The sequence below is a fragment of the Cervus elaphus genome, chromosome X, assembly GCF_910594005.1.
Source record: "Cervus elaphus chromosome X, mCerEla1.1, whole genome shotgun sequence".
In the NCBI taxonomy this organism is placed as follows: domain Eukaryota; kingdom Metazoa; phylum Chordata; class Mammalia; order Artiodactyla; family Cervidae; genus Cervus; species Cervus elaphus.
Window position 1 is genome coordinate 31,594,833 of NC_057848.1, and position 12,369 is coordinate 31,607,201.

At 42.3% G+C, this 12,369-nt stretch overlaps 1 protein-coding gene across 2 annotated transcripts in view; it reads right to left on the reverse strand.

Moving 5' to 3' along the window:
• COL4A6 (collagen type IV alpha 6 chain) overlaps window positions 1-12,369 on the reverse strand; it is a 325,810-nt gene that overhangs the window by 41,820 nt on the left and 271,621 nt on the right. For both annotated transcript variants that reach the window (XM_043895351.1, XM_043895350.1), the window contains exons 9-13: window positions 9,393-9,455; window positions 8,564-8,599; window positions 8,337-8,378; window positions 7,241-7,333; window positions 5,895-5,948 (exon numbers count right to left, since the gene is read on the reverse strand). In XM_043895351.1, the coding sequence (XP_043751286.1) occupies window positions 5,895-5,948; window positions 7,241-7,333; window positions 8,337-8,378; window positions 8,564-8,599; window positions 9,393-9,455 (288 nt within the window). The remainder of the gene's footprint in view (window positions 1-5,894; window positions 5,949-7,240; window positions 7,334-8,336; window positions 8,379-8,563; window positions 8,600-9,392; window positions 9,456-12,369) is intronic.

The window sequence follows — 12,369 nt, forward strand, 5'->3', positions numbered from 1 at the left end:
TAGCATTTAGGCCTATTAAGAGAGTAAAGAAGACAGTGAAATCTTCTCACAAGGAAGCTTGTGAAAGACACTAAATGTTATGGCACACGTCCTGTTGTCCTCTTGATGTGATCTGGCTCAGCTGGTTGTAAAAAGCACTGCTCCAAACCCATTTGTAGAATAGTTTTTCCTTCTTCTTTTATACTAACAGCATTCCCATGGGTACAGTTGCTTGGATAGCCCTTAGCTTTCTAGGCCCAAGTTTTTTTTTTTTTTTTTTTTTTTTAATGTGAGTTGTTTTTCTTGTCATTGTGGTTGTTGAGGTGAGGAGTGCATGTCTGTTAAGGATCCAATTCAAAGCAGGCTTTGGTTCCTACTTATCTTTTCTCTTTTCTACATCTACAGTTAGGAGTCAAATAGCTCAGCCCTCATGCTGAATAGAATTTCTATTTGAATGGCTTGTGGGTCAAACTGAATGCAAACTTCTTTGAAATCTTAGTTCTGCAGCTCAAATTGGACACCAAGGCATGGTGCCCCCTGGTGGCATGTGTCTACTGGCGTCTGAAGTCAAACACTTCATGGAGGCTTCCCTGGCCTATGGAAGGAAGCTATGGCAGCCTGGAATTTTCCAGGCAAGAGTACTGGAGTGGGTTGCCATTTCCTTCTCCAGGGGATCTTCCCGACCCGGGGATAGAACCCAGGTGTCCCACATTGCAGGCAGATGCTTTACCCTCTGTACCACCAGGGAAGCCCATGGCAGCCCAAGCTGCCCCCACTCTTCAAGCACCAAAATGGGTTCTAGATGAAAGTCTATGAGCAAAAGGTCTATATCACATTCACTTCTGTCTCCTCCAAGGCATGTTACTGTAGGCTGAACACACACAAGGTGGTCCGATACATATTTGTTGAATTAAATAGAACAGTGACCCAGGGAACAAAAGTGTTCAAAAGGGTGAGGGGAAGAATGTCCAGGAACCATCTCACAGCCCCCACCTATCTTGTCCATAGTTGTAAAGACAAAAGGGCCTTGTCCTTCTTCAGAAAGCAGAAGGAGCCTCTGGACTCTTGCTTTCTCAGAGAGAGGGTCTGAGAGCTTGAGCTAGAATGTGAACAAAAATAAATACACACAATGTTTAAAAAGGAAAAAAAAATCATAAAGCAATTTGTGTGTGTGGGTTAAAGCCAATAAAACATAGATGACTTGGCAAGATATTGGGTTGTAGACTCAGCTTGTCTCCCAGCACATGGAGGCCCCATACAAGGCCCTGCTGAACAAGCTGTTCTAGCAAGATGTCCTGGGCCCCGGCCCTGTCCCAGCCAGTGCTCGTCATGACCTGACTTGCACCCACTGCTCCCATACCTCTTCTCAGCCATGGCCAAGAACGCCTCATTAGACAACTAGCTTAGCTGTTTACAGGTCTGCTCTCTAGGGCCTTGGTCTCCTGGTATTTTTGGTTCAAGGATATTAGTGGCTCTGTACAAACTCAACTTCAATCACATGGCCAGGAGTTGAGGGGGGTCGGCAGGATGAAGAGCGCAGTATGAGAAAAAGGCGAGCTGCAAACACTAGGCTGCAACCAGGGGGTGTCAGGCCCCACTGGGGAGTGAAAGACACTGGCTCTGGGTCCTCAGAGACCTGCTGGCCCAAGAGGCAGGCTGCCAGGGTGGTCACCCTCTGCCCGGGCTCCTCTCCCAGCCCCCATAAGGGCCATGGAGAAGGGCGAGGCCCATCTGCACAACCAGGGAGGAAGGCAGGAGGGAGGCTGATGTCTGAAAAGGGGCTAAGGCCACAGGGGAAGGGCAGGGAGTGATCATATTTAGGGGTCATTTTTGGGAGGCTAAACCACAGGAATCTGTTCAGCTTGGCACTGCAGGAGGACTTGAGATGTGAAACTTGAGAGGTTAGACAAGTCAGTCTTCCTCAGCTCTGATCCTGTCACACTGTTGCTACTGCCCCCTCAGGGCACCAGAGCCTGGGGCCTAGCTTAAGTCTGTCAAGTTGGGGCTGCACCTCTGAAAGACCTACCTGAAATGCCTGGAAAGCCTGGGGCTCCATTGAAGGAGAACTCCCACCTGCCCAGTAGTTGCCTCAGCTCCACCCAACAATCACCTCAGGATGGACCATTTTGTTTTCTTCTCTCTCTCCCCCATCTGCCATGTTGCCTTACCCTGTGTTTGCTGGCACCTTGGAGGGCACAGAGGTAAATGACTGAGAGTCTCCACAGGAGCACCTGTGGCCTACGTGTGAGTTTGTTGCTGGGACAGTGTGGTGAAGTGTGTGAAGCTGGGGCTGAACCACAAAAGCAGAGATGCTGGGTCACTGCAGAAAGGGCAAGGGAAAGAAGGGGAGGCCTACACCAGTCAGGTTGGCCACTTGTTGCTCCTGCAAAGATCTGGGCTAGAATGGAAAGAAAACAAACGGTTGAAGGGAACATTTTGGATTCTCTAGAGATTTCTACCCTCAGTGCTGTCTTGTTTCTCAATGAGTGTGGATAACTGAAAGCTGATGTGAGGGTTCTGGCTTTGAGAAGTGTGTTCCTTTCGAAAAGTTCAGAGTATCTGAAACATGTTACCACCTTTCTTCTTACAACTTTTTTGACAGAAGGCAAGAAGGTACCTATGAATGTCCCTACTAAGCAGATAGAGATATTAGGAGCAAAGGAGTTACAGGATTTGGCCAGGGTTGCACGTGAAATCCATGCCAAAGTGGGCTGAGAACTCTGGTTTCTTGATTCCCACTCTCTGAAAATAACACTGTACCATATAAAGAAAGGTATTTTTCCAGCTTGGATGTCTTTACAGTCAACTGGGGTTTCTATTTGTCAGATCACACTGTGAAACACTGGAAATGCTGAGCTTAAAAAGGCATTGCAATTTATCACTGTTCATTGCTGTCAGTCTGTCTTTCTTTTACAGGGCAAAAGGGAATGGGGTGAACTTGCAGAAGGGGAATTCCTCTGAGGTAGAACAGAGAAGGGGATAGGAAGGAGCGAGCCAGTGAATGAATGGCAGAGCAGCAGAGATCACACAATCCACCACCACCATGACAAGAACCAACTGAACTGTAGGGGGCAGTGTGGTATGAGGAAAAAGCCTGGAACTGGCTAGTATTCAAGAGAACTGAATTTCAGTCTCTGTTCTGCTAATAACTTGCTGTATAACTCTGGACAAGACTCTTTACCTCTTCAGGCCATGGTTTCCTCATCAGTACAGGGATATAAGCTCCGTCCATCTTGCTTACATCACAGAGATGATGTGTGTGACTAGAATCTATGTGAAATGCTCACAAAGTAAAGGTCCCCCAACCCACTTGCAAAGTACTCTATATCTGTGTGGTCCAATAAAAAGATAATGTGAGCTACTATGTTATTTTCAATTGTTTAGAAGTTTCATTAAAAAGTAAAACAAATAGGTGACATTAATTTAACAACGTTTTATTTAATCAAATATGTCATAAATATTGGGCTTCCCAGGTGGCGCTAGTGGTAAAGAAACTACCTGCCGATGCAGGAGATGTAAGAGATGCAGGTTTCATCCCTGGGTTGAGACTATCCCCTGGAGGAGAGCACAGCAACCCACTCCAGTATTCTTGCCTGGAGAATCCCACAGACAGAGGAGCCAGGTGGGCTACGGTCCACAGGGTCCTAAAGAGTCGGACATGACTAAAGCAACTTGCCACCGCATAGCACAGCACATCATAAATATTGTTTCAACACTGAAGTAAAAATTGTTTAAAAAATGAGATATTCTCTCTTATTTTTTTCACACCTAGGTTTGGAAATCTGTTGTGTGTTTTATACTTACAGCACAACTTGTTTCAAACTAGCCACGTTTCAAGGGACTGGTAGGCGTTTGTGGCTGGTGGTTATTATATTGGACAACACATGTTTATACTTTGCAAAGAAACCTGACGTACATCATGAGTTGGTCTCAAAACAGGAGAGATGACCATTGCCATGTGACATATATACAGAAAGGTTCAGAGACTTAAAGTCCCAGACCTGGGGTTGGGGCTGAAGTCTAGGTATCCTGTCTCCAACATCAGGATTCTTTCCCTTTCTGATTCATTAGATTCTGAGTTGATTAAAATCAAAGCCATAGAACAGATGGCTCTCTGTGCTGCTGTGTCTCTATGGAGTAGTAGCCATCATCGTGAAAGCCACCTGTGCCACTGGCTCTACTGGCTGGGTTTTCTGGCCACCAGGAGAGACCCAAAGTGTTTCAAAGAACTGCAGGGAAGCACTGGAGTCCTCTGTTCTCACTTTTCCAGCCAGCCGGGACAGGCCTAGTCATCTTTGATTTATCCATTTCTCTCCCAACCCCGACACCCAATCCATGGAAATTTCATCAGCTCCTTCAGAACTCATCGTGTGGTTTAATAGATATATCAAGCAAATGTAGTGTGTTGGCCTTGTTTCGATTCTGATTCCGAACAAGGTAATTATTAAAAAATATATTTATGAGACAATCATGAATACAAATTCTGATAATGAATGTTAAGTCATTACAATTAATTAGTGATGATGAAATCATCATGATGTCTTTAAAAAGTCCTTATCTCTTAGAAATACTGAGGTGTTTGCGGTGAAGTGCTATGTCTGTTACTGGCTTCAGATTGGCCATGAGTTGCTAATTATTGAAGCCAGGTGATGGGGACACAGGGGGATCATTATGCCATTCTCTTCACTTTGTATATGTTTGAAATGTTCTAGAACAAGAAATTTCAACTTTTTACATTTTGAATTCATGTACTTCTTTCCATTTTCCATTTTAGTCCAAGACATCACCATTTCTCACCTGCACTGTCACAGTAGCCTCTGTTTGCTGACCCCCGCTCCTTGCCCCCATCTTCCATTACCCCCCTCCACTTCCCACTACCACAAAGAGAGATCTTCTTAAAAATACAAGTCAGAGCCTTCCAATGGCTTCCCATTACATTTAACATAAAAGCCACATTTGACCTACAAAAGTCTCCATGATCTGGCTCCTGCCTCTTTTTCTGGTTATTGGCCTTGCTCACTCTTCTCCACCCACCTACTTCTTGCTGTTCCTCAGGGTCTTGGCACTGTGGTTCTCTTGGCCAGAAACACTCTTCCAAAACTTCCACATGACTTACTCCCTTATAATAAGCATCTCCTCAGACAGGCCCTTCTTGACCACTCTGTCCGAAGTAACCAATTCCATTCCCCACCCACACTCCATCACTTTGACCCCTTTTTATCATCTATGTATCACTTACCACGATAGGAACTTGTTCTCCATTCATTTGTTTACTTGTTAATTCTCTCCCCTCCCTTACCCCTCTGCCCTTTGAATATACTTTCCTCAAGGTCAGGGACTCGTACCTATCTGATTGTTATTTACTGTTTGAGCTTCAGAGTCCAGCAGAAGGCCTGGCATATAGGGGCCCTCAAAAAGCATTTGTTGGGTAAAAAAATCTAAGATACAAGGGCATTTAGGAAAGTGAAAAAAGGATCACTAACATTACCATTTACTGAACAATTGATAAGTGCCAGGCATTTATTAAGTCCTCTTCATGCATATTATCTCCTTTAATCCTCGTAACCACCCCATTATTGTCCCCATTTTTTTGGTAGGTTAGGAAACTGAGGCTTAGAAAAGTTAAGAAACTTGTCACATAGCCAGAAACTGGTGAAATCAGAAGTCAAGCCTATAGGTCTGTTTCAACTCTAGGGCTTGAGATAATATCCTCTAAGCTATATAGTCATATGAAGAACCTAATGTCCCCATGGATTTGAAAAACAAGAACATGTCCTTAAATGCCTTCTAACAATGAAGACGGTTAAATTCTCTACAATAACCATAGGAGGAAAGTATTTCTGTTTGCTTTTTATTAGTATAGCTGTTGTCCAATCAGATCCTCAAATACATGTTGACCAAATAGGGAGACTTACCGGCAGACCAGGTGGACCACTTATTCCTGGGAAGCCCTGAGGCCCTGGTTCACCCTGGAAAATCAACCAAAGCTCAGTGAGTAGCAGCAGGCAGCAGTGAACATAAAGGAGATGGCTCCCTTGAGTTACTTGGATGGGCAGTGGGGAACCACAGGGATGTTTGGGATGCGAGATGCTGATGCAGATTGCCCAGGCTCCACAACTAGTAACTACACCAGGATGTCTAAATTTAGGGAGCCTTTTGTGGTGTGGAAAGGACCAAAGTCCATGGCAGGGGAAAAAAAAACTATCCAAAACAGAATCTCAAATGCCCAGGTTAATTGGGAGGCAGAAAAGATGATCATCTGTTTTCTTTCCAGTGGAAGAAGCTGTTAAGTGCGATTTTCTCTAGCAAATTACTGGCTGCAAAGACATCAATGGTTTTGGGAAAAGAGTAATGATTACAGTTTGGAAAGTGCTGCATAATACTCTAATCTGTCTTTCCTTAATATGCTAATTTACCGATTAGTACCCTGAAGGGGCTCCTTAAGGTTTGGGAATAGTTAGGAAGGCAGGGAATTTTTCATGTGCTCCCAAACTGTTCCCAAAACAATGATTACTTCCTGTAAACCTGGAGAATGCCTGGAGCTGTTGCTTCCACAAAGAAATGGGACTAAACACTTCCCTTGACCACAGGTACAGGATCGATCACAAAACTAAAGGGATCCCCAGGAAGGAGTGGAATGCAGGTTACTAAAAGATATCTGCACAGATTAATAGGAAACAGCCATTCAAATACAACCAGGTCTACACTCATATCAAAATATAGATTATAAAATATCTCACTTAAACAGGTTCAGCCTTGGTAGTTCAGATCAGGTGAAGTAGGGCATCTACTGCCACTTGACAGTAGGGTGACAGGGTGACCCTGTATGCAGGGTCAAGTTCTGAGGGAAAATAGCTTCTTTAAGAGGATAACTCAAGAGCAACCATTATACCCTATTGTTCTGTTATAGCACGTTGGGGACAACGTAAGTATTGAGAGAGTTGGTAGTTAGGAGGAAAAAAACTCAACTATTTAATGTTTGTTTTAAGTTATTTAGCATCTTGATAACTGAATCTACAAAACTGAAACAGAGAATAGCACCTGAATGATTATTCAGAAACCCAGGCACACTCATAACCATATACCAGAAAACAGACTCTATAAAATTTTCACAAGGGACAGAACAAAGAAGGTTTTATCTTCACTTTCAAACAAAAATCCATTACCCAGAACCTTCTATCTTAGTATAGTCTGGTTATTAGAGTTGAACTCTAGTATTAATAGGGAAAGGCTTATTAACTTGTTCTTAAATGTTCACTACCTTGGATCCTTTCTTCCCTTTGGGAAATCCCATGAATTCCAGTTCTCCAGTAGATGGTGGGGGTCCTGCAGGACCAGGCAGGCCAACATCTCCCTGTAAGATCAAACGAAACATTAAACAAAGCAGACACCACACAGACCATTTCTCCAGAGGGTAGGTTTGTCCTCCAGATATACTTCACAGATAAACTGTCCATGACTTTAGCCTCTTCACCCTCACCCTTGCAGCAATGAGGAACCAAAACTACCAGTCCCAAGAGGTGAAAAGAATTATGAGCCTGACCAAATGCATTCTGTACCAGCACTGCAGAGGGAGGAAGTGAGATGGATGAAAGGAAACAGCAGGTTCATGGTTTCCATGGTCATGCATGAAAGGGTGTTTAGAAGTAAGCCAAAAAGGGGTTTGAGCAAGGTGAATGGCAACCTCTTGGCAACAGTGATCAGACTCTAATTGGTCCAATCTTTGCCAAGAGCACAAGCAGAGGCAGTAAAGTCTGTGTTGGAACACTGAAGACTGGAATTGCTCCTTGAAGACAGTGGCAGCCAACAAGCTACAAGAGGCAGCCACCAAGGAAGGGGAGGGCAAGCTCCCAGTCTCCCTTGAGGCTCCTAAATGACTTTACAGTTTCTATAGAGGGAAATATTAGTAGGAGAATGAGGGAAGGAAAATAAAAGGGAATGATGAGCGAAGGTTAAGAAGGAGAGAGGGGGGAGATGGAGGGGGAGAAGGAGGAAGGATGGAGAGAAGAGAAGCAGACAAAAGGAAAGAGAAAACAACACAATATAATACAAATCAGTAGGGAAATACCCAGGTGGAAGGAAGATAAAATATATTTCAAGAGAGTACGTTCATCAGACATGTACACTTCACAGTAGGAAGCAGGAAGACTACAATATTTTGAAGGAAAAAGACCACAAGAGCCTATGTGTACATATGCAACCCTCAAGGAAACCCACCAGAGGACTCATGAGGGATGGGAAATGTTCACTTTCCAAGGCAAAGATCCAAAGCCCCCAACACAAGCAGGCACACGTGTGCAACTAGAGACACTTCTTGAAGCACATGGAAAGCAGTGTATGTTCCAAAATCTATTTACCTTGACTCCTTTCTCTCCTTGGAAACCTAACCCCATATTCCCCTGGGGCACAGGGATGCAGGGAAGAAAAACAAAATCAATTACTAAATAAGCTCCAGGAATTTAAATTGGAATGCAGTCTTTTTTTTTTTAAAACAGAGTATGTTTAACAAGACAAGAAATATCTCTGGGGAAACTAGCGTACTTAGTGGTAGGAGGTCAAGTGACCCAAGACAAAGTATACTTACATCAGGACCAGGGAAACCAGGGGGGCCAGGAGGACCCTGGATTAAAAGAGAAAAGAAAGAGTTAGCTCTTGTTAGTTTAGCCCCAAAGAACCTAGGCATGTTGAGAGTCACTGAGGGTAAGTCCCCTACCAGCGTGGTGTGGCCCTGCTTTGGTGTAGCAGATTCTAGCTCCTTCTCCCCAGAGTTCCTTTTTTTTAAACATCTCCTTTGAAATTTCCCCAATTGACCTGATAACAGTCATGCTAAGGTAATGAAGACTTCATGTGTCATTCTTCCCATTAGGTAGGCCCGACAATTTTAAATGATGAGTTTTGGTGGAAGTAATTCAAACTAATCAGGGGTGGGTTTTCACATACTGGAGAGAGGCTTTCTGGGTACCACACAGATAACTGGCTATGTTCTTCCTAGAATCAGTGATGGAAAATAGGTAGGTGGGAAGAGCTCTCCAAGGTGAAGTGCTGAGAAAGATTTTGAAGTTGCTTCTGTGCTCAGGGTGGGTGATGGTGCTGGTGGTATGATTAATTAGCAATGTCTATCATGGATGAGGGGAATGGAGGGTCACAATAGATGTGCTGGGTATTAGCCATCCTTGGGATATACTTTAGGTTGAGCTAGACTAGGAGGCTTTGGAGGCCCAGAGTAGATGGTCAGAGATTCTGATAAATAAAGGTTACAAATAGCTCCTTATAAGAACATGCTTCACTTAAACCTCCAAGAATGGAAACTGCCTTTCTCCACTAGGAAGGCCTACATTTACATAGGCTTTTAATCCAGGGGAAAGCATTCATGCAAATGCTATGATCACATGGTAGATTTAGGCCAGTCTTACTTGCAATCCTGGTGGTCCTATGGGTCCTACAGCTCCTGGAGATCCAGCTGTTCCTTGTGGGCCCTAGAGAGGAAAGTTTTTACCAAAGTCAAAGAAGTAAGACAGTTTCTCAGGAAAAATATACCCATAAGAATCACACAAGAATGTTCATAGCAGCTTTATTTAGAATACTTAAAAAGTGGAAATGTCAGATGAATGGATAAAGAAGTTGTGGCATATTAATATCATGGAATATTACTCAGCCATAAAAATGAGATAATGCCATTTGCAGCAACATGGATGGACCTAGAGATTATCGTACTAAGTGAAGTAAATCAGACAGAGGAAGACAAATACCATATGATATCACTTATATGTGGAGTCTAAAACACAATGCAAATCAACACATCTATGAAACAAAAACAGACTTACAGATATAGAGAACAAACTTGTGGTTGCCAAGGAGGAGGGGGTAGGGGAGGGATGGACTGGGAGTTTGGGATTAGGAGATGCAGAATGTTATATACAGGATGGATAAACAACCAGGTCCTACTGTATAGCATTGGGAACTATATTCAACATCCTGTGACGAACCATAATGGAAAAGAAATATGAAATAAGAATGTGTATGTGTGTGTGTGTATATATATATATATCTGAGTCACTTTGCTATACAGTAGAAATTAATACATCATAAATCAACTATACTTCAATAAAACTTTTTAAAAATTGGAAATGTCCCAGGTGTCCAGTGATAGAATAACTGATTTAAAAGACCCAATACATCTATATAGTGGAATAAGTACTCAACAATAGAAAGTAACAAATTATTGATATATTAAACAAAGAGAATGAATCTCAAAAGTTCTGTTCTAAGTGAAAGAAGCCAGACCCCAAAGGCTACATACATATTATTCCCTCTGTATGAAGTTCTAGAATAGGAAAACCTTATCTATGATAGAAAAAAAATCAGAACAGTGATTGCCTTTGATGTGGGTTGACTGGGAAGGAGCAGGAGAGAACTTTCTCTTTTTTTTCAAGATTTTTTTGACATGGACCATTTTTAAAGTCTTTATTGAATTTGTTCCAACATTGCTTCTGTTTTACGTTTTGGTTTTTTGGCCATGAGGTATGTGGGATCTTAGCTCCTCGACCAGGGATTAAACCCACACCCCCTGCATTGCAGGGTGGAGTTTCTGAGGTGATGGGAATGGTCTACACCTTAGGAGGGGTTGAATTACACGGAAATGTTTATTTGTCAGAATGCAGCAAATGCACATTTAAGATTTGTGTATTTCATTATATGTAAATTTTACAGGAAAGGAAAAACTGTAAACAAATTTTGAAGTCTAGCTAATGATAGCCATGCTGTAGCATTTAGGGGTAGGAGTATTATTGTCTGCAGTTAACTTTGAAATGCAGCAAAACTAAGATGGATTGATGGATGGAAGTGTGATAAAGCAGGTAAAGTACTAATGGTACAGCTATTCACTGAAAACTTGGTTCAACTTTGCTCTCTATTTGAAAACTTTCATATTAAAGTTATGAAAAAGCCAAAAACTTAAAAAAGAAAAAAAAACAGTTATATCACTATCAGATAAAGTGGACTTCAAGACAAAGAATATTACTAGGGATAAAGAGGGGGTGCTTTGTAACAGTAATATAGTTCAATTCATCAAGAAGATGTAACAATCTTTGATGTGCATACACTTAATAGCCGAGCTTCAAAACACACAAAGCAAAGACTGATGGAACTGTAAGGAGAAATAGATAAGTTCACGATTCTAGATGGAGATTTGAACATCCCTCCTTCAGTAATTAATAGAACAACTGAACAAAAAAGTGAGGAAAAAGAAGATCCAAATCACATTATTAACTACTTTGACCTAATGCATATTTTTTAGATCACTATACCCTCAACCAGCTCAATACATACTCTTTTCAAGTACATATGGTACATTCACCAAGATAGTTCCATAAGTGGGGCCATAAAATAAACCTCAACAAATTTAAAGCATGGAACTATCCAGAGGGTACTCTCTAACTGCAATAAAATCAGACTAGAAACCAATAACATAAAGATATCTGGAAAGTCACCAAATATTTGGAAATTAACCACCATCAATCCCCATGGGTCAAAAAAAAATCAGAAGGAAAACTAGAAAATATTTTGAACTATATGATGACAATATTAAAAGTGAGAGAATGAAATCTGAAGAGAAAGATGGTATGGGGAAAGATGGTATGCTCCCTAGTTTTAATGATAAGTTATAAGTTTAATGATAAGTGATAAGGTGATTGTGCTTAGGTGAAGGATGGAGAAATTAAGTGAAATCAAGACTTAGGAGGGAGAGAGAGTAGGGGTTCACAGGTTCCCTAGAAATATATGAGAGTAGAACATTGCTCTGACAATAACTAATAACCCGTGGTCTCCTTACTGATCATGAATCTCTTATCCAGCCGTGAACCCTCCCTCCCTAAAGCTAAGCAGTTTATTTAACATGTCTGGATATGCAGACAAAAACTGTATCTTTGAGGGCAGGGATATGCATCTCCAGGAGAAGTTATGGAGCAAATACACTGGATGTTCTTCCACAAATGTGGTTAACCCACGATCTAAGCCAACGCCGTTCCACTTTAGGAGACCTCTGTGCTCTTGGTCCTCATTCATCTGTGTTTACAAGTGTGCCTGCACAGATCTTGCTTATTGCCCACCTTTTCTCACATACTCTCTCTGCTTAGAAAGCTTCCTCCCATTGCCAGCCAGCCTAAATATCACTCACCTTTCTTAGAGGCTATCTTCTCTTAGTGATGCAGCCTTAGGTGGACAGCATCCCTTTCTTTGATGCTGTTGTGGAATTTTTACTCCACACTCCTACCAGTTTTTCACATCCTGGGGGTGGGAGGTGGCTCTGTGTGTGTGTGTGTGTGTGTGTGTGCGTGCGCGTGTGTGTGCAGAGACCATGTCTGCATTGTTTCAGAGATCACTCATGGCCCT